We start from the raw sequence: 23473 nt of genomic DNA, 5'->3' as shown, positions 1-23473 counted from the left end.
CTCCATTCACGAGTCTTCCTGTGTCTTGTCTGCACGACCACAGCCCCAATCCACCCCCCCCCCCCCGCCCTATCAAAGGCAGTTCGCACCGGGGTACTTGTGCTGGCAAGTGGAGCTGTCAGGGAGCAATAAAGGCCAAGAGGTGCCAAAGACCATGTACACTTCAAAGTGGTCTATAGAGCATGGGTTGTTGTTCCCATGTCTACCTCCAGACCCCGTGTCTCCTGCCAAGCATCCCCCCCCTCACGCTGGACGCTCCCCTGCAAACCGCATAATGCCACGACATATACACGTCATTCACAAACACACCCCTGTTTCGAATTCTTTATAACCCACTTCATATTTCTAATGAGAACTTCTTTGCGCTTTGCTAGTCAACCCGTGAAGGTGCTGGTTATCTGCTCTTCGTCTCTGTGAACTTCCGTGACCACTTCGAGGAAACTCGTCAGTTTGCAACCTGTGAACTGCTCCCTGTTCTACGACAAGAAACTACTCTGATCCCTGCATCTAACTGTTTGTTCGTCAAGGTAAGGCCATGTACCATAATCATTTTGCGTCCAATTTCTTTTCGTTCAAGACAGTACATGCAAGGAACTAGTCACATGTTCTGAGTTTAGTGAAATTATTTTTCTATTTTTTTAAAGTTATTCAAATACTTATCCGCATGTGAATAACGTGTATAGTTCCAAGAACCAAAAAGAACCTTGCATTGAACCTTTTATGTGTCATTTAATTTTTTAACACATTGGTATTCATAGAGAATTGTTGATCTTTACTTTTCAGAACTTTCCACAATGCCTGCCTGTTCCATTGGCGGTTGCCCTTCGAAGACTCATAGTAAATCTGAAGGTACTATAATGCATGTTTTCCCTAAGACAATAGATCAGATAAGAGAATGGGTCCGATATTTCGGATATCCACCGTCTGAGCTTGAAAGTAGAGTCCTAGAAGTCTTTGCGGACAAGAGGGGTGATCGATACCGCATCTGCAGCAGGCACTTTACCTCTGACATGTACTCCACATCATTGCTAATAAAGAAGAACACACCGCGAGCGAAGCGAAAATTGCTCTCAACCGCTATTCCCACTCTATTCGTCCACATCCCTCCACTGGTGAGTCAAGTTTACGTATTTATCTCTCGGCCTTGCGGTAGTGTGTAGCATTAGCTAACAATAATTTCCCCATTTATGTATCCACTCAATATGAAGGCGGAAGATTCTCCATCCGTGTCGTTATTGCAGTCATCAGCCACTTCAAGCGCCTATCGGGTAATCTTACTTAGCTATTCTGCCACTGACTTGTTTTAGGCATGTAAATCAATAGTTTTAATTTATCGTGTGATTATTTTACCTAATGGTACACCATTGTACTCGTCCTCTAGTCTTTGTTTTCAGTTATAATTATTGTTATCCAAAATAATGCAAGTACTGTCTTTCAGGGAGATGCTGAGGAGTCCAACGCATGGACGACAACCGTTGATGTCACTCAGATGCTCGAGGTACGTTTCCGGACAGTTCCATCGATGGAGATCATCAGATCTTGCATTCTTGTAGCGTGATTGTTACAGACAATGTTTCTTTCGTTTTTAGCCATTGATATGTCCTTCTGTCGTCGCCCTCCTATGTGTCTTCTTTTTTCAATATTGTGTTCATTACTAATGAAAGTCCTATGTTTCAGGGAGTCGATGGAGCATTAGTCCAAGAAGAAGGGGAGCATGCAGTTACGGGTCGGCGCAACAGCTTGCAGAAGTGTGCACCGCAGTTACATCGTCCCTTGATGTTCTTATGCATTTCGAGGTATGGATACTGACAGTTCGATCAAGCGAAATCATATGACGTGATTACATCCGCTAGACTTCCTTCTTTATTAACGCAAGTACTATGTTTCAGGGAGATGACGGAGCTTCTTCTACAAGAACATCACCCCTAGTAGTTGATGCAGATCTCTGGGTGGTGACACTTCCAACGATCGAGCAAATCGAATCATATTTAGATATCCATTATTTATTTTAGACAACTGATCATTTGTGCAGGTCTCTTTAGATGAGCCGTTGACGCCTGCACAAAGTGTATGTTCTTTTTAACAAAATAGAAAACCATACTAATGCAATTACTGTGTTTTAGGGAGTTACTGAAGCATCATCTTCAATAATATCATCAATGGAAGTCTATGAGGAGCCCGAGGTATGGATCTTGACAGTTCCATCTAACTAGATCAACAATGCGTGAATAATTGTCGTTTGAATGTTCTACACAAAGCGTTCATTCGTGTTTTGCTATTGAGGTGTACGTGGGTATTGGTCCCCAAGTACATTTTGTGTTTTCAATATTATTATACATACTAATGAAACTTCTATGTTTCAGGGAGTCGATGGAGCGTCAGTGCGTGATGGATGTGCTTATCATGAAAATATAGTCGTTGCAGCGCAAGAGGAAGTGGAGACATGCACACACGAGTCGGAGCAACAGCGTCCCGATGTTGAAGTTCGAGGCAAGAAAGTTTCAAAGAGAAGAAAGCAAAAGAAGGTTAGTGTCCTGGTCACTATATTATGTTGTTTTTCACTGTTAATAGTTCAATACTGTAAGTTGTGTTTAAACTGAACATCCCTTTTCCAATCTGTCCTCTAGTTGCGAGTGGGTGTACGAACTAGATCTACAGAGACAGTGAAGCGAACGAGAGATGTTGCTTGTCAAACCTTTTGGCAGGGACTTGAGACTGGAGATGCATCGTGCCAATGGGAAGAATATGAAGTGATTGACAACGGAGCTATACCACATCCAGCCATTGATAGTGAATGTCCTCCTGGTAGTTCGGATGCAGTCGGAGATCAATTCACAGAATCCACACCCGCAAAAACTAAGACCGCGAGAAAGTTGAAGAAATTGTTTTATTCACCCATCGCCGGAGAAGGAACAGATGTTGCAATGGAAGAGAATGAAGTGGACGACAATGAAACACCATCAATATCACTGAACATAGCGGAAGACGATATCAGAGATTCTACCTTTCATGTGAGTGACATGTCCTCCACGTTGCAGGCCGAACCAGCTGGGATGCAGAGTGACAGTATAAGGAAAGAGGCCAAATTCATTGTATTCGATAGTTGTTTGATTGATATTATTATTCGGATGAAATGTGGGCATTCGGTTGGTGGGGAAGTATGTGGGGAGCCATTGATTAATGTGACTCGTGCAATTCGAGGCACTAACCTTAAAATACATGCCACCTGTACAAAATATCATCCTTTCTCATGGTCTGCAAAACCCATGCTGGGGCAACTGCCAGCAGGCAATCTACTTTGTGCAGCGGCTGCACTTTTTAGTGGTTCAAGTTTTAAAAAGTTAGTCTTTCTTTCAGTTTGTGGGAATCCATTTCATTGCGAAAACTCAGTTCTACAAATACCAAACCGATTATCTATTTCCAGCCATTAGCGAAGCTTGGAGAATGGAAAAAAATGTCTATTGATAGTACATTCGCAGGCAAACGGTTCAGGCTAGCCGGTGATGGACAGTGCGACAGCCCAGGATTTTCAGCCAAGTACTGCACCTACCACTTTCAGGACATGGAAAGTAAGAGAATTGTGAGTTCGGTGGTCGTGCAGGTGTCACAAAGCACATCCTCAGTGGCCATGGAGAAAGTTGGCTTTGTAGCATCATTGCAAGAACTACAATCGCGGGGAATGGTGATCGACCTGATAGCCACGGACAGACACGTTTCAATTGCCAAGACAATGAGAGAACAGTACAAAAATATAAATCACCAATTTGACGTTTGGCATCTTGCAAAAACAATCAATAAAAAAATGTCAGCTGCAGGTAAAAAAAAAAGATATGCAAGGTATTTCACAGTGGTCCAAGTCAATCAGCAACCATCTTTGGTGGAGCTCAAAAACATGTGGAGGGTCGTTGGAAATTCTACTGGAAAAATGGCGGTCAGTAATGCTACACTGTAGCAACGTTCACCGCTGGACCACAAACCAACATTTCCACAATTGTGAACATGGCCATTTGTCCACAGAGGAGGCACGGAAGAAGAAGTGGTTGATTCCTTCATCACCCACTCACAAAGCCATTGAAAAGATTGTATTTGATAAAACTATAACAAGAGATTTGAGGGGACTCACGGAATTCTGCCACACAGGAGATTTGGAGGTGTTCCACAATATGTGCCTAAAGTACAGGCCAAAACGATTGCATTTTGGCATGGAGGGCATGATAAATCGGACTCTTCTAGCGGTCTTGGCACATAACCATAATGTTGGCCGTCAACAAAGTAGGACGACCGGAATTTTAGGGACGCTTCGCTACAATAAGGCCTTCATTAAAAGAAGTAAACAATGGGTTATCAAACCAGTGTTTGAGGATATGCAATATGACTTTATTGAGAGACTTATTGTTGATGTCCTAGATAGGCACATACATGGAGTTGTGAACGAACCTGTGCAGGGGACAACTGCATTGCCACCCAACATTGCCTCTGTTCCATGTCCACCTAAAGAAGAGCTCATTGAGAAATGCACATCACGGTTTAAATGATTGTAATTTGATTGTCTGTTCTCTCGAGTCTCCTCATGTCGCAGGCCCATTGAATATGTGTAGCTATGTATTGTGTAAATAAAAGTGATTGCTCTGTGAGTCCTGTGAGATGGCCTTACACTGAATGTAGCGAACTAGGAATGTGTGCTCGTTCAAAGTGAAGGTCAGCTGCTTTGATTTTTTTCTCGGGTGCCGGAATGGCCCACGACTCAGTATAAGGTTCTATTGTTATTTGACCTTGACAGGCCGGGACCATCCCGAAAGACTTCTTTTTGGGGGTGTGGGGCAATAACGTAAGAAACGATAATGAATATAATTTCAGAATTGAAAGCCATTTAATGTTCGTTCATTAGAAGAAATAACGTCGGCATAGAAGGAGTGGTATTTCGGGGCTGCCCTACGCACAGACACAATGGAAAATGCAAATATAATGTAAGTAACTCTTTAGATGAGTTTATACCGCAATTTAATTACTATACAGTAGCTTTAAAGACGGGTTAAGTTGTACTTGTTCGTTCTATGTGGCATATTGTTTTGTACCGCGCACTATCTTGAGGAGAACCATCTCCTTTTACGGAAGCACCTCAAAACCTTCCTCTTTGCTTCTGCTTTCTCTCTCCCTCTCCCCTGCTACAACTGGTCCACTGTCTGCGACCTCGGTCCTGGGCCCTTCCACTCTCCACCTGCACTGCCTCCCTGTCAACCCCTGCACTGGGGGACTGTATCAGTATCCTACAGCCCCCCCATTGACGTATAATACCCAGTTGCACTGTCCTAGCTATGAAATAATTTCCCGACCTAATATATAAAATGAATAATTTTAATAAAGATCTGATGGTGAGACTAATTTCATTTTTTATGTTTTTAAATCCTTCATTATTGTATGTGTCACGAGTACCAGACACCGGCGGATGGCTTTTATAACCGCCAGTTGCTTCTCCGCGTGAACAACGTTACCACCCTGACCATTTTATGGGACGGTCGCCAAGTACAAGTATGCCCTTACGCGGTACTAACGGCTAGATGCAACATACAGACCGTTGTGGTGGCCTAGTGCCTCGTTGTTGGAACAGCCATGCGATTATCAGTGCGACCGAAGAGCTTATTTTAACGTAAACCAACACCCTGTGTACTGCACACGAACATCGCTTGCCTCAAGACGAACTATTTTGGATCGAGAGCAAAGAAAAATGCAAATCGCAGAATATTCTCTAAACATTTGATGTCCAATAAATGTACTTTGCCAAATGGACAATCTTGCCGTTTGCTTTTAAACCACAGTTTCATATTCCGAATTGTGGCGCTGCATTGTGAGATGATCTAAGACCCTGTGTACAGCAAAGGCCTCAAAACGAACTTTTTGGAACGTGAGCAAAGAAAAATGCAAATCGCTGAATATTCTCTAAACATTTGATGTCAAATAAATGTACTTTACCAAATTTACAATCTTGTGGTTTGATTTAAAAGTACAGTTTCATATTCCGAATTGTGGCGCGCTGTGTTGTGAGCTAATCTGTGTTGGTTTCCGGGTTCTGTGTGGAGTCGCGTAGAAGACGCCTGGGCGCGTTTGGCTACGCAGCACAGTCACGTCACGGATAGAGGCGGGGAGTATGAATGTTTTGATAAAGTCTGTTTCAGGGGCGGGGGATTTGATTTAGTGCCGCAAAAGCAGGTGAGCCAGGGCGATGGGGGGAAATGATAGGATTATCAGAAAATGGCGGCTGATTTCGAGTGCGTTAATGGACGAAAAGTCGGGTAAGGTCCATAGGAAAGTTTTCTACGATCTACCGATTTATGCTTAAAAACACATGGCCGAAACGTAGGGACAATAAAAAAAAAAAAGTCCCGGAACTATCCTTTAAACACATGTTGGTGCATGCTTACCTGCTCTCTGGACAGGGGTTTGGGTCCTGGGTCCTCCTGATCCGAACAGGAATTGCCCTTTTCTCCGTCTGCCCTTTTCTCAGTCTGCCCTGGCGAGATGGCCCTTGATCTAAGAGTTAAGAGCAGAAAGGAAGAGGCACGGCTTAGGTCTGGCGACCTAGATACACTTGCACCTGCTCCCCATCTAGAAAGGAAAAGAGGCTGGAGGGCTCTTTATATAGGGAAAAAGAGCGGCAACCAGGAAGGCACCAGGGGCTGGGGCATCATTTGTCTCCCCATTTCCCTGGCGACAATCACTTAAATGCATTGCTTAGACCATAGGTTCAGGTCCACCGTACACTAATCTGATGACAAGGGGCATTGAATAGTAGATGCAGCAGCTGATGTCACATACAGGGGAGTGTGCTATGATTTGTTTCCCCCAGGGAGCTTGCACTTCGATCACGCAGAAGATTAATTTTATCACTAAATGGTGGATGGGAACACGTACAGTTGGCAGATATTAATCTTTTGAAAAAAAGTGAGTTATGCGCAGCGAAAAAGTTTAATATATTGCTACGTGGTGCGTGATGGCTGTTATGATTGGTCGAATTAAACACACGGGTAAGCAGCCACAAAGAAATTGGATTATTTGCCTTCTTATATCTTGAACAGTGTAATAAGGCTTCATTTCAATGCATGCCATCGAGTGTATAGATAAAAGTAACTGAAATCTGAATGATCTGACTAGTGCAGATGTCTGTGCACCTGGTTGTCTTACTGTTAATGTGCCATGGAGATTGTTGCATTGATGGTCTCAGCAGGGTGACTTGGCAAGATGTTTACATTTTATTTTTGTTCTCTAGGACAGCAGTGATGACACTGAAGATGTATCATTGTTTGATGCTGATGAGGGAAGTCCTAGGAAGCCTAAAAAGTCAAAGATAAGGTAATGCACCAGGTTAAACAATTAATGCCAAAAATCGCTGTTTAAAGAGCAGTGACATTTAATTTGTTTAGTTTATATTACTACTCATACATCACGCTTGTCAATTTTTTACATCCAGCATTTCCAATATTCACCTGTGCCAAAAACTGTGCTGCATTTTGATTTTTCAATAAAGGAATGTGTGACACAATCTACAATAACCTTAAACACAGAAGGGTAAACCATATGGTATGAACATTTCCTGTTCTTGACCAGCTATTTGATAACTTTGATTTTTTTGTCTGTGTAACAATATCCTTTCCATTGTCATTAAAAAGCATTATTTTGCCTCATTTTACCTCACTGGGATCTCTGGCTTTCTACATCAGCAATCCCCCCTGCACTCTATAATTGCATGCTTATTTGAGTATAAGAATGTGGGTGATTTATTGTGAGCAATATGAATAAGTATATGTCAAATAGGATTCCCCATGCTATATTGTTTTAATTGTTTATGGTGTTATATCCAATTATTTATTGTCCTTTGATTGTATCATTAAATGAAATAAACTATTTAAAGATCAGTGCCTTTCTAGATAGATATTTGTCTCAGGTAGCAGTTTAGTTTGTCATCTGAGAGAAAGTCTTGGTAGAAAACTGTATGTTCCTACCCTACCCCTAATCATTTGCAACTATCGCAGATGGCTTAAATGCCCTGGACAAAAAGAACAGCAACCATAATGTAGTGCTGATGACTGCCTCGTTCATAATCATTTTGTGCATATTGGTTACATTGTACAGTTTTTGATCCACAGATTCAATTTCAATCTACTTTGAATGACAATGCTGGCGACCCTTGGTATGCCATCAAAACTCTATCTTAACAAGCTGGGTAACCAGGGTGTAGATGGTGGACGTGTTCTCCCTAACACCCGTCCCCTCACCACCACCATCATATTGGAACAGCAGGAGAAGGGCTATAAATGGGACCCCATTTATTGGCCCTATACCGCATCGAGTGTACAAGAGACGATATGCACTCAGACAACCATACAGAATGTAGCCTCGCATTGAAAGAGTGGAAGGATGTCATCGCTAGGTGAAATCTGACTAGGGTAGAGTGATGTCATAAAGAATATATATGAAGACGTACTGAACCGATAAAAGAGTGACGATGTAAATGAAGCAACAAAAGAAACTTGTAACTAAATATATAGTAATCTTATATATACAAAGAATATTGAGTAACTTGCTGACCAATAAATGTAAATACACAGTAACCCAAGATAGATGAGACATGTACAAGCTTGCTATAGAGGTAAACCTAATGTAGCTACGATGGCCATGATAGGAAAATAGATGTCAGCTTGTGTCAAATTCAATCCAACTACCTCGGAGACAGACAGCGGATGCAGAATCAGGAGACACTGGAAAAACAGTTTGTGTGCATAATAAGAGGATTCTATGTTGGCCTGGGATCAAGGACACTATTTTAAAGATTAATAGCAAGGCACAAGGGGAGGAAGACTGATAAGCCATGTCCATGAGACATATTTCTCTTAGATTAAAGAAGAAGAAGATATTTGCAAGAGGCAAGTATTGGACAATTAAAAATGTATAAAGTCTATACAAGATGGAGTGAGCAAGTTTCTAAGAGGCCAAGAGGAGAAAGAACACCCAGTGTAATTGAATCAAATAGCAGTAAATCAAAGGTCAAAATGGACACATTTGTGGACTTCTAACACATGATCCAGAAATTGAAAACCAGGGCTATTCATTAAGCTTCGGACAAAGATAGTGATGTGCTCACACTCACTCAAATGTTCCAGAACAGAGAGCAGGCTACAAGGTCAACTACAAACGAGAAACTTTGGTTTATGGCCGGACTGATGAGAGATGATGGATTTAATTGGGAAAATGAGGAGTAATCTAACGTGACTCGAGCACCTGTGTTTTATTTTGCTTACTTGCTGCTAAAGAGCCGAGAGTCCAAGGTTGGGTAAGAATGCTAACCAATCAGTGGCTCTAGTAGGCAACCTGTTATACAATGTTGCATAGACCAATCCTCTGCCATTTTATCTGCTATATATTTAGAGGCAGTTTGAGGTGTGCCCTTCAGATAAGGGGCAGCCAATGATGTACTAACCCTTATGTACACCATAGGTGCATATGTTCCCCTAACCAAACCCTCGCCTCAAAAAGTTTTACAGTTTACTAGTAGGATGACCGCATAGATGACGTGTATTCGAGTATAAAACCTCTGTATAATCAAGTTTGTGTGAGTCGGATGTCTGCTAGTTGGCCCTGATTAATTAAACCAAGCATAAAGCAGTATTTTGCCATATTCTTTGAGTCTGTCCAGTTATTTGGTCTCTGATCTTTATTGATGGTCACATCAAGCACAAGAGATGCTTCAAGGTGCTAGAGCACAAGGGGATGGTTATGTAGCACACATATGAGACCAGTGTAGGCGGACACACCACTTCAATGGACACATCTTTGCTTTATGCTCTTTACCTGCCCCTTACCTGTGTCCAATGTCCCTGTTCTCCCTGGGTTCAGAGATCCCCCTGGGTGGACCTCACTGGAAAAAGGTTAGGTCTGGAAGGGAAAGTAGTAACCAAGGGTAAGACCCAAACCCGTGTAGAAAAAAAAACTGGTGGTTAAAATATATGCAAGGCGACACAAGGATAGACCGACAACTATTTTCTGGTGTATGGTGTCTTTAAGTGGCAAAATGTTAGATATGCAGTCTTCGGTATAGCCGCATTTTATTTCAGGGGACAAAAATTCAATTTGCAAGGTACTAGCTGGCCATAAAGTCATTGGCCACCTCATTTTTGCCAATGGCTAGTGCATATTTCGCACCCAGTCTTATTTTATATTCAAAAGGGTAAATCACAGACCGATAATAAAATTTAAAGCTAGCTAACCCTATAATTATATTTAATCTATAAGCAACCATCAAGATTAAAGCAGTCTTTATATATTGTATAGACTGGAACTATATTCTTTAAAGTGTTCTTTATATTTAAGCTTTTTACAAGGTGTCTGTCGTAAATCTGCTCTGTATTGCCCTCCCACACCTGGTCGCAAGTCCCTGGGCCATGGGTGCTGTAGGTGATGACAGGAATGAGAGTCCTCACCCATGCTGCATGTGCCAGAAGCAACCCATGTTTGTCCTTTAAGTCCTCCTTAACTGGGCTGTGCATGACAGAATTAGTCCGGCACACTCGGCAGGAGAGGTCCCAGCATGGTCCTCCTATGCAGGCTGCATGTCCTGGATGGCCTTGAGATAAAGTAGGGGCCCTCCAGCAATCACATGATGGTTCCTTTCTTGGAGGGGAGTGCTGCGTAGGATTCAGAGTAGCCGACTGTGTGGCGGTATCAAATTCACTATTTGCATCTGTTTCTTAAGACATGCCTTGGTTTTTAAGGGGACTGTGTTGTGATGATGATTTGTTGACCATTCTCAGGGGGTCAACCTCTTCATTCAATATTCTGACTGCCAAATCATTAGTGTGTATATATAAGAAATAAAACATGAGCCAAACCACACTCTTGTCGGACACCAATTTCGATGGGAAAGTAATCTGTTGTCTCACCGCCTTGCCGACACTCACAACTGATGTTTACCATTATATAGTCCTGAATATTTTGAGACGGCCATGGTATCGAGAGATGACGGACAGTAAAGTACATTTTCAAAAACCTTTATTTCGGTGGCCTGGATGGGAAACTACTAAACTTGTCCTAAATCTAAAGTGGGAATGTTCCCTAGTGAAAAGAAAACTAAGGGGAGTCCAAATCTGTCTGCATCCAAACCTATGCTTTCCCTTATACAGAAAAGGTGAATGGGATTTGGCTAACTCAGTACAGTTCAAAATAAAATTGGAGACAATGCTCTTCCGTGGCTCCCTTACCAAAGTTCAAGGCACTCGGGTAGTGTTCAAGAATAAAGTTAGTGTAACAATGGAGCTCCTCTGCAGCTCCCTTACCCAATTTCAGAGCACTTAGATTTATAAAGTTCCACATAGTCTTGGGATACTCTTGGCAATTCAGATTTGCTTGACAAAGGTTCACAATACCTTCTCTTGTCAGGATATTCTTTTCTAGCGGGTCCATATGGCTTCCCTCGCCCTGAGCCGGACCTTCTTGACTGGTTTACACTCCTCAAAATATTTAACTGTCTCACTGTTGCCTCTTGTAAAATATCACAGTTCAGTTCACTATACTTGATACGGCTTAGTGCTCCCCTGGTCGTAGCGCAGATGGCAGACGGCACAGTCTGCCCACTGCAGGTCACGCAACCAGGTGCCTTACATGTTCAATGTTTCTTCTGTTTTCATTGTGGGGTCTCTACGGTCCTCCTGCCTGGGCGCCACCCCAATGCTCCTGTACACTTTTGGTTTATGTGGAAAGTGTCTTTCCCTTTACTTTGGGGTTTTGCTCCTGTTTCAGTTTTCACACAGCTCCCCTGTTCCTCACAGGAGTTTCTCACTTGCTTTTGGAATTTTGCTCCTACTTCGGTTTTCAGACGGCTCTCCCTTTTCTCACAGGAGCTCCTCTTTCAACTGCACAGTCTTTCGATAACGTACACTCTTTTACGCGACAACTCTTGTCACTTTGTTTCCTGTTTCAACAGTTAGTTTCTGCATAAGTTTGCTTCGCTTCCATTAAGAGCTTTCATTAGCATGTCGCCTGCACGCGTTCGCTTTGACACACACTGTAGCGATAGCAACTCTGACTCGCATTTCTTTCATTCAGAGAAACTCGCCAGTCATGCGGCTGCTTCGGCTGGCTCTGGCTTCAACCACTGCGGTTCAGGTCTCCATCCCTGCCCTTCAGACACTGATGGGCTCCTTCTCACTGCCCAGGGGACTGAGCAATGTCCTGGGTCTTTTATTGATTACGTCGCCTCCCACTCTCCGTCTTTGGCTCCTTTCAGACACTGCTAGCTCGCCATACTTCCACCTCCTTACCTTGCTTTGCAGGGGCAATCGTCACATCGCCCCACTCTCTCCCTTCTGGTCCTGGGATACTCCTTCCATCCGCCCTCTTACTTGTTTCAACCATTGAGTGCTTGGGTGCTCTTTATACTATCTTGAAAAGGTTACAGTCTGCCGGTGTGCATGATGAGTCAATTTCCTGACTCTTCCTGGCCTTTTTAATGGGACATAGAAATTGGAGATGTTGATGTGCCTTGATCTACATCTTCTTCTCACTACTATAATGGTGTTTTTCATAGGAAATCTGTACTCCTCTTGATCTCTTATCCGTCCCATTATTTAAGTGATGTTTGGGGGAAAGAGTAGCCTGTGCCTGAATACATCCCATGAAGACCGAGGAGGGGTTAGATAGGTCATTCTCAAGAAGGGGCAGGCCTACTAGATTTCTGGTCTAGGGGTGTTCTAATAATAGGAAAGGGGTACTGTTGTTCACTTTCTCTCTCCCTTCTCAATGTTAGAGTATGAGGTGTCAAGTCTTCTCCTCCTTATCCTATCAGGATAATGATAACCAGAGATTGGTGGCTTCAGTTCTTTCACCCTGGTACTCCCAGTACATGGGGTTAATGGGGAAGGAAAAGATTGGGTCTCACTATAGTGTTTTCCTATGAGAGGGACTGGAGGTAAGTTAGTAGAAGGGATTTGCTGCCCTTAGATTTCACCTCCCCTTATTTCTCTCTGAATGTTGATATTTGCCGGAAAGCCTAGGTTTGGAGTAGAATATGCATAACCATACCCTATGACAGTAAGTGGGCTAGGATAGGTCAGAACTTGAAAGGGGGGTGTGCTATGACTCGTCGTTGGGTCCTTCTTTCGCAATCCAATAAGGACCTTCCGCCCGAGTGATTCTCTCTCGTAGATGTACCCCTGGGGTCGAGATCTGGCCGTTTTACCTTTCTCTTGGTTTAAGGAGTTGGGGTACTAAGGGGGCTGAATATGAGAAGTCCTCAGATCTCTCACAATATTCACTGGAATATCGAGCAGTATCTTTAAGTTAATTAAAACTTTCCACTCAACACAGTCAAAGAGGTTTAAAAAAATATAACGGCTATGTACCTTACCCAAAGACACACATTTATTTGAAACTGAAAATAAACAAATGGCCTTATTTATTGTTTAAAACATGCTTGTAATTCTGTAGTGATATTTTCAGTTTCCGCCCACTACTCCAAACCCGCTAATAGAACATTGCCATATACCTTTTGAAGGCCAACAGTAAGAGAAATTGGTCTATAGGTTCCCAGTGATAGCCTATCCTCTTTTAAAAAAGGAAATGGGTACAATTTCACCCTGTTTCCAACTCTAGGGCACATGGTACACTTCAATATATTGTAAAGCCATGTTAAGAACTGTACCCATACACCAAGCTCTTTCTTGAAGCAATAAAAAGGACGTTTGTCAACACCCAAGGGCATTAACATTGTCTGTGATCTCAGTGCTATATTAACATATTCTTTAGTTCTAGTTCAGTTGTGCACAATGCAAAAGCCTGGCGTTTCCAGGCTAGGGCTGGTAATTAACTGTACAGAAATAACATCTGAGTTATGAACTGTGTTTACATAACTGTGCACCCTATTTTGTTTTGAATCTTTTAGACACCCTGTGGCCTCGTTTTTCCATCTGTTCTTCCGTGTCAGTGCAGTTTTTGTGTATCTTCTTTGTGAACTGCTGAGCAGCAGCTTCATTGCCTGCATGGTCACAATTATTTTGCTGCTGTCCTGTGACTTCTGGACAGTGAAGGTGAGTTTGTCGTCTTTCATTGTAAAAAAAAATAAAATGCTGTTTTACCTTTAGCATGTGCACATTTTGACGCCTAGCAGGTTTTTTGTGTTGCTCAGAATTCTTGACGTGAATAATGTGGTGGTATTTTGTATGCTCTTAATTTACCCATTTCCCTAAGAACCATTTTGAGCTTTCATGCCTATGCAGTATATTCCCGAATTTCCTAAAGTGCCTTCGGATTATTGTTTTGAATTTACTTTTTTTGTTTGATTGCTGTGGCGGTCGCATCAATAGTGTAGATAACTGTGGTTTAATAATAATGGTGCCAAGCGCACTCATATTGTGTACGTAAGTCATAATATAATTTGGAGACCACTCTAAAACACCACAGGCACAGTAGGAGCTGTGGCATTGCAATGCATCAAGAATATAGACACAAATGATGCCTTTACTTTCCATTTGTTTCTTGTTCGCAAGTATGATGCAGACTTGTTATGAGTAACCACTTAAGTCGCCCTGGCATTAAGATTCAAGATTTAGTTTCAGAAATGCCTTTACATACCCGTACTGCAGGAACAGTTTTTGACTCTCGATTTTTGGTTGTTAATGTGAGAACCTTAATTTGACAGAATGCCATCTGCCGAGGGTGGGAGAACCTGAATATTTTTATTTTTTTATTTCTAGAAATACAATGTTGTGGTTAATCCTGTTTTTGAAAGGGTGGGCTGCTGATCGGACCACCCAACATCCTTTCATTATGCTGCATGTCGAATACTGCACAAAAAAGTGCCTTTGCTGTGACCTTCTCCTGACATCTACAGCAACTACAGTGGCAGCAGGGCAAGTTTAAAGATGACTGTTGGAACTTAAAGTGGCTTTTTAACAGTCTGCACCTCTAGTTTCAAACATAATAATTGTGTACTGTGGCATGCTGGAGGAAGGATTTGGACAAAAGGGTGGCGTGGTATGAACGCTTCTTTATCAAACAATATGCAAAAAGGCCTAAGTGTCTCTATTCTATAGGGTATTCCCTACCTAAGGAAAACGTGGGTGTTCGTTGTTCGGGTGGTTTTCCAAATGAAAAGGTCCTGTCCTCTGTCCTCTGTCCAAAGCTACCTAACTCCAGCCCTACCACTATATACACAAACAATATAAAGAACACCAGGAGAATGACTCCCTTCTCCTGGTTCGCTGGTTTGCACCTTGAGCATTTGGTTTAAAGAGTCTAAAGTAAAGAGTTAATGTCCCACGACGATACAAAATACCTGGATATAGAATACCGGGAGAATGGCTCCCTCCTCCTGGCCCATTAGTTAAGTATCTTTGGTAACCTTTCCACTAGTATCTAAATCAACTAAATCAACTTCTTATTAGGCAATGTACTTCTTTACAGGCTTCTGAGTTTCCTGGAATTCACACGGCTATAATTCTTTTCTGACAAACTCATGTGAACTACACGTGTTAACCTCATGTGACGTGTTTTTATTACAAGAGACTTGGCGAACAAATGCATTTTTTATTGATGGTTTTAATATAGTTTGCTGTCCAGCCACACAGAATATGCGTGGACGCCCCATGGCGGGCCTAGCCATAGGGGCAAAAGTTTCACTAAGTTTTTGAAATTCTGAAAATGGGCAAGGCCTCGCTGGATGTAATGCCTGCTGTTTTATATGATTAAAAGCATTTGCAGACACATGTCCTACCTATATAAACTGTCTAGTGCAAGCATAATAGCACAATATATCTATTATATGATATATTGATATGTTGCACCACCTGCTTGTGCGCTATGCATGTGCGCTATGTAGATGGCATCAATCAGCCTATTTCATCTGGGAGACCGGCTGAAAGTTTATGGAAAAACAAGGAGTGGGGTAGATGTCTGGAAATGCCTCTCCTCTCCTGCTTCACTTGGATTATTGCTGAGGCTTTGTTTATCTTCACAAGTTACTGAAACAAGGGAGATCACTCCTAAGGCTTTGGTTATCTTCACAACAGCTACTGAGTCGTGTCGGGTGAAGCCGAGGGAACTGTTCACAATTGGGTGGTAGGGTTTGTGACTATACTCCGACTTACTCGTTGTCTGGTCCTCTACAAGACAGAGGTAAACAGACAAACAGACAACAAAGGAGCAGGTGAGCTGGAGCAGACAGCCATAAGCCTACACCAGAAGGCGATCAAAGGGGAATAGTTTAGAACAAGGACACTGCTTGGAGCCCCTCCCCACCGATAAGTTACCCCAAGTACCTAATATGGCTAGAGGATAGTATTGCAGGGCAAATATGTCCAAAAACCAGAAAGCGAATAAGAATCCAAACAATAGCAGCAAGGCAAAAACTAGGTACGGGTCAGATATCGCGGCTGGAACAAAAAGGAAAACCAAACGAAAACGCAAGGACCACCCGACGGTACGAGGAGTGCACTAAGGGACACCAAATAGTTTTTCTGGACTGCCCACCACTCCCCACCCCCTCCCCCTCTACACCCCGTTGCCTGGAAGTGGTTTTCTAGACTAAGTCACAGCAGAAGGAAAAAGAATGGTACTCCAGGAGGTGGGCCAAATCAGCAATAGGAATAGTACAGATGCAGGTTGGAAAAGGGCAAGTTCAGTTCACAACAGGAAAGACAAGCAAAATACGAATGAAGTTTGGACGTCCCAGAATTTCCGAGATCCGAGCTTACACAGGTTAAATAGCAAAACAATTCCGGTTCCACATAGTACTGCATAGTGATGTAATGCCTCGTCAGGTGATTCTGTTTCGTCTGGAAACTGACGTCCGTGCTCCCAGGCACAATGGCAACTGCCATAGAGGGATTTGTGTTGCTGTCTGTGGCTGTGAATGTGGCCCAACTTTTTTCAAGATAAGGGAGATCACTCCAGAGGGTTTGGTTCGCTTTACCACAATTTGTCAGGGTCAAGGCTGAATTCAGACTCTAGAGATTCGAATTCTTGAGTTGACTCAGCCTTCACAACAGGACGTTTGGGTGTCCTTGAAGCACAAGTCTTGAGGGTTGCCTTAGATGAGTAAAGAAATGGCTTATTCCTGCGGGAGGCCAGCCTGGGAATCGTATCAATGTGGTGGTACCCGGCAGACCCTCCCTAGGTAACCATCCAAAATTAGGGGCGAAATCCCTAAAGAAGCAGTGCAGCAGAATCAGAACTGAGGAACAGCTTATCACCTTGCATCCAAGAAGGATACTCTGCATACCCCGGGCACTGGATCCAACACAGAGAGAGAGAGACTGCATGCACGGGCACAAGAATGAGCAAGGAGAGTGAGAAATCCGAGAGAAGGCGGCGCTGACTGCTTACATGGAATGGGGGAAACCAGCAGGGGAAGCAGGAAGATGAGGGACAGAGGAGCAGACTGCATACAGAGAGCACCAGGCAGCAGTGAGACTAGATCGCCACAAGATAAGGAAGGCAAACTACCGAGCGTACCTGCAAGCAGAAAGCTTTGCAACGCAAGGGTCTGATCGCTGATCACCAAGATAACTTCCTGAATCTCTGTGGATCATAATGTCAGCCGAACCACTATATCGTCAATACCTCGGAAACATGACGGCATGCCCCCTTCGGAAGCGCACAGAACCCAGTTTGCTGGGGTGTAACCAATGGAATTTGCACAGTAGCATGGGTGCATGGATATTAACGGGTTCCCAGGTCCGATCACACGGTTGGTATCATCAAAGTACTGAAGAGGACCCCCATGGTATCTGGAATCAAAAATGGAGGAGATTTCAAATTCAGTGGAATTGCCACAGTGAAGCTCGGATGGTCTACGAGTCTTGTGTAAGCGGGCTACGGAGGTACACACAGACTAATCTGAGAAGAGTGAAAGACTGCATGCATACAACACCATGTATGGGGTAATTGCAGACAAAAGGCTACAGGATTAATCCATTGTACCACCCGAAACGCACCAAACTAGGGGAGATGCAAGTCTGGAAGGTGCCAGATGACGAGGGAGATACTTAACAGCCAACCAGGCCCCTACAGAGATGGGTGGAGCAGGACCACTATGCAAATCCACTTACTTCGCTGTGGTCTCCTGAGCTTCTTGTAGCTGTTTGACAATTTGCTTATGACCTTCTTGTATGTTCACGACCATTGAGCCTACTGCAGTCAATAGTTTTGAGGACATGGCTGTCCAGGAACCATGGTGGATGGAATCCATAAGTGGCAAAGAATGGAGAGATATTCAAGGAAGAATGATGAGTTATACACAAATTCTGCAATGGGCAACAGCCAATTATCTGCATCCGCACTGGAAAAACAGCGTGGGCATTGCTCTTGTCTCAATTAATGCGTTTGATGGCTCTGTTGGTTTAGGGGTGGTATCCAGAATAGTTTTCTTTCAATTTGTAGAACAGTGCACATATGCTTCCAAAAGCTGGAGACCTACTGGGGCCCCCGGTCGGATACGATAGATGCAGGTAGTCCATGGAGACGAAAGACACCATGCAGAAACGTTGTTGGCATTTCTGCAGCAGAAGGTAACTTAGCCAAGGCATCAAAATGGGCCAATTTCGTAAAACGGTCAACAGTGACCATTATAGTGGTCCTACCTTGAGAGACTGGTAAGTGAACAATGAAGTCCATGGAAATAGCTTCTCACAGTCCTCTAGGTACAAGAATGGGATGAAGTTTCCCCAATGGAGCTGAGAAAAAGATGTACCTTGTGCAAATATGGAAAATGATTTGATGTGGTTTGTCGCATCGAGTGCCACAAGGCCACCCAAAATAGCTGCTCAAAATTCTACTTGTCTTTTCACTGCGATGGCCAGCTGTTGGATAATCGTGGCATAAGCAAGGCTTGTTCCTGTAGGTTAGTGGTAGGCACAAAAAGCCTGTTGTCTTTAAAGGCACATCTTTGATGGAGTAGTAAAGGACACAGGAGGACTAGATAATAAGAGTTCCTTAGTGGCTTCAATAACCTGTTGCAAGAAAGGTTGAACCAAGAAAATAAACTTCTTTCCAACCAAAAGGTGTTCAGGTTCATGCAGAGAGGGTATATAGTGCATGCATGAGTCCCGTCTGGACAGCGCATCAGCGATTTCTTTTGTTCCGGGTATATAAGTTAAATAAAAATCATGCTGCGTGGAAAAAATATGCCTAACGCACCTGGTGGCTGTTTCTACATTAAAAATTCTGTAGTTGGAGCAGATTCTTATGGTCGGTCCTAAATTGAAATGGGTGTCTGGTGTCATGGTCAATGGGCGTCTCCATTCCTGATATGCTAGTTTGAGGGCTAGTAATAATCCTTCTCTAGGACGGAATATCTTCTTTTACTGTAGGTCAGTGTCCATGAGAAATAAGCAAGGGGATGTTAGTGTCCATCACTCTGATTGCAAGAGAACCCCACCCACAGCTGCCTCTGTATCATCGGTTTCGAACATGAAAGGCTGAGAAGGATCAGGTTGACCCAATATAGTAGCTTCTGTTAAAGCAATTTGTAGGTTTTGCAAGGCTGCGTTAGCAGCCGAGTTCCATATGAATTTGTCCTTTCGGTTTTCCTTTTGAAGGAGACGCGTAATAATACATTTTCTGTAGAAATTGGCCAGACCTAGAAATTACTGGACCTTTTTTACTGATGATGGTGCTGACCATTGCAAAATGGCTTGTACCTTATATGGGTCCATCTCAAGACCAGCAGAAGAGAGTATATACGAATCCAAGTGATTTGCCCGTGGCTGAATTTACCGCGGGCAAATCGTTCGCACGAGAAAGGTGCGAACTACCAAAAGTTTGCACCTTTCTCATGCGAACACACATACAAACTCACACCCACACACACAACACACCTTCAGCACACCCCCCACCCACACCCTCAGCACACCCCCACCCACACCCCCAACATAAACAAACCCAACTTAACCTTCATCTTCACGCTAGTTCCTGCAGCACCAGTTCCCTTTCACTTCCGTGATCGGGAACCGGCGCTGCAGGGTCCTTTTCTTTCTTTTTTTTTTTTAAACGGAAGGCTGCGGAGGTGTCCACCACAGCCCCCGCTCACTATACCATAAAGTTTTTTTTTTTTTTATTTCTTTTTTTACAATGCTACCTGAAGCAACATTGAATCAACATTTTTCTGGTTTAGCTTTCAGACATTCCTGATAAAGTCCGCTAAGTATTTCACGTACGTGTGGTATATGGTCTTCCTGAGATCTAGAGAAGATAGCATATTATCTAAATAGATGATAACTGAGATGAACAGCAGGTTGGAGAATAAGGCATCCACAAATCTTTGAAAGACTGCCAGGGCTTTGGCTAGACAGAAGGGCATGACTCTATATTCAAAAAGCCCAAATGGTGTTCTGAAAGCAGTCTTCATTCATCCCCTGCTCTGGTTCTGATAAGATGGTAGGCTCTGCATAGATTGTGGCCCGCGAGCTGCAATATTAGAAATCCAGGGAGTGGGGTATTTGTTCTTGACAGTCATCCAATTCAGGCCTCTGTATTCCAGGCAGGGTCTTGGCTCTCTTGGCTTTCTTTTAGGCACAAAGAACAAGGGCACACCATCCTGGGTCCTTCAAAGGAACAATGTGTCCATTATTGGGTTGTTTATCCAAATACTTCTGGAGCGCTTCCTTTTCAATCTCCGAGAGGATGTAAATGCGACCATAGGGTAGTGAGGCATCATGTACTAGATCAGTAGTACAATCCCAGTGTCCGCAGTGGCAACTCTGGGATCTGTTGATTCCAGAAATACAACTGAGAAAGTGTATTCCTGTGGGATAACCTGAAGTTGACGACCATTACCTTCTTTTCCATGGAGGAAAACGCATTTTCGGTGACTGGTCTAGTCAACCAGCATTCTGCCCGACAGTGTTCAGAGCCTAGGGCTAAAGTTTCTGCCCCTTAATTTATGTAGGCATTGTGCTTCTTCAGCCATGGTATCCCTAAAATCACTGGGTAATGCACCGTTTTGATAGGTCAAAACATCACGTTTCTTCATGTTCTCCAATCTTCATGATGATACTGGATATATTCGAGTCTAGAACTTAATTGCTGTACGTCAACCCCTTCAACGGTGTGAAAAGTTTCTTTAATGGTCCTAGGTATGATATTTGTTTGCCCACTGAATATCCATGAAAAGGCCAGCGGCCCCACAGTCTTACCAAGGTGGATATGACCTATCTATCCCCAGAAGAAATTGTCAGGGAAACACGTTCCACTAGAAATGTCTGTTACTGGTTATTTCCTATAGCTTTTCGAGAGGGACTACAAGTATTCTCCTGAACTACTGTCCCAGTTAAGGATATGAGAGAGCGTTTCTTCCCCTGTTGTCCTTGAACTACAGGGCATTCTTTAAACTGCCCTTATTGCCACAGTTCATGCATAAACCCAAACTTTGTTCTCTTTCTCTCTTCCTCAAAGAGGAACTCTATCCATTCCTACTTGCATTGGCTCCTCCTGTTATGTTGCAGGATTATAAGACAATGGCATTTGCATAGGATTGGGGTTCAAAGTAGTTCAGACATATGGGGTCCTCTTTTGTTCGCTCTTTCACTCTAGGAGTCGGTAGTCCAATTGAAGGATCATCGCAACAAGATCAGTAAAAGTCGCCAGTCATGCAACTCTAGCTAATTCATCCTTCAATTCTTCTGATCGGTCCACCCGGAACAGGGTGAATTTAGTATCTTCTGGCCAGACGGTCTTTTCAACCAACTGATGAAATGTAGTTACATAGAGTAAGGTGTCTAGGTTTCCTTGGGAGACATCTAGAATTGTTTCTTGGGCCATATAAACAGTTTTGGGTCTGTCGAACATTGCCTTTACAGAGTTTGCAAAGGCTGGGCAACTAGCCATTATCAGATTGTTGGATGTCACAAATTGAGTTACCCAGGACAGGACGTTTCCAGTCATGTTAATAACCATGTAACCCACTTTAGCTCTATCAGAAAGGAACTGGTGCAATCAAAAGGTACATTTAATGATACAGTGGTCCACAAATACTTCTTTTTGGAGATCCATCAAATCTAAACCCTCCACCCCCCAACGCCTCATGGTGGATGCCTGGAAGGTATTGTGGAGTGTTCTCTATAATGGCCATAGCTTGACAGAGGTGTAGTGTTTTCTTGATGAAGTTTCGATGGTCAGCTTTTGCAAGGCTCCTATGAGAGTTTCCATTTGGTCCATGCCAATGGGTGGTGGGTGATGCAAACTGTCAAGGCTATATTCTAATCAGAATCGAGAGATTCAAATTTGTCAGTTGACTCACCCTTCAAGACGTGACGCTTGGGTGTCCTTGAAGGGTGGCCTTAGTCGAGTAGAGAAATGGCCTGTTCCTCCGGGAGGCCAGCCTGGGAACCGTATAAACGTGGTACCTGGCGGACACTGTCCAGGTAACAATAAATAAATAGGGGGGAAAACCCTTGTGGAGAAGAAAACCCTGAAAGAAGGGGTCCAGCAGAAGCGAAGAACAGCTCATCACCTTGCATCCATGAAGGAAACTCTGCAAACACCGGGCACGGTATCCAACACAGAGAGAGACTTGGCACACACCGAGCACAGGAATGAGCCGAGGGAGTGGGAAGCCAAAATAAGAAGCAGACTGCTTACATGGAATGCGGGAAAACAGCAAGGCAAGCTGGAAGATGAGGGAAGGAAGAGCAGACTGCATACAGAGAACAATAGGCAGCAGAGATAATAGATGGGCACAAGAGAAGGAAGGCGAACTACAGAGCGTAACTGTAAGCGGATGGCTTTGCAACATGATGGTCCAATCGTCAATCACCAGAATAACTTCCTTGAATCTATGTGGAGTGTAATGATGTCAGCCGAACAACTAGACCATCAACACTGCTTTTGAGGAGCGTATCAAGCACCAAAGGATCCTGGATACCTGGGATGCATGATACACAATTACTGAGACAATCGATCACTCCCGATGCACTTCTCACTGACAATGTCACTCTTAGCATTTCTCCACCAACTTCTGTAATGAGGGGTTTCCTCCTGATGCTTTGATCAGCTTTACAACAATTACTGAGATGAGGGAGATCCCTCTTTATGCTTTTGATATCTCCCCCCCACCCCCTTCCACCTCTCTTCCCCCCCCCCCCCAGCCCCTACCTGGTCTATCGTGGTTCCAGTTACGTGCTTCTTCCTGGTACCATGTCGCCAGTTCTTCCTAGGATGTTGGCGCTGCTCTTCTTCTTTCGTCACCGATCTTTCCTCACTTATCTCTACCCTGCTTTGGTTGTGCAGGGCCTCCGGTTCAGCGTTATTGGCGTTGTTCTGAACTACCGGTACACCTCACTGAGGTCATGCCACCGTTCACTGAAGACTGGTTTCTCTGTCTTGCGCCTTAGTTGCCGAGTTTGAACTTCCCAGTCAGGTTTGTCTTCGCTCTGGCTTCTCTCTGGTTTCCCTGGTTCACTTTCAGGCAGTCTTTTGTCTGTTTGTATGGTTG

At 43.5% G+C, this 23473-nt stretch overlaps 1 protein-coding gene across 1 annotated transcript in view; it reads left to right on the top strand.

Moving 5' to 3' along the window:
- The window catches only part of TVP23C (trans-golgi network vesicle protein 23 homolog C), a 247623-nt gene that overhangs the window by 35193 nt on the left and 188957 nt on the right, over nt 1–23473 (top strand). The window contains exons 2-3 of the mRNA XM_069654555.1: nt 7265–7347; nt 13928–14072. Of these exons, the coding sequence (XP_069510656.1) occupies nt 7265–7347; nt 13928–14072 (228 nt within the window). The remainder of the gene's footprint in view (nt 1–7264; nt 7348–13927; nt 14073–23473) is intronic.

Source organism: Ambystoma mexicanum, chromosome 3q (genome assembly GCF_040938575.1).
Source record: "Ambystoma mexicanum isolate Mex_15411 chromosome 3q, UKY_AmexF1_1, whole genome shotgun sequence".
Classification (NCBI taxonomy): Eukaryota; Metazoa; Chordata; class Amphibia; order Caudata; family Ambystomatidae; genus Ambystoma; species Ambystoma mexicanum.
Note: the sequence above shows the minus strand (reverse complement) of the source record. Positions and strands in the feature narration are given on the sequence as shown.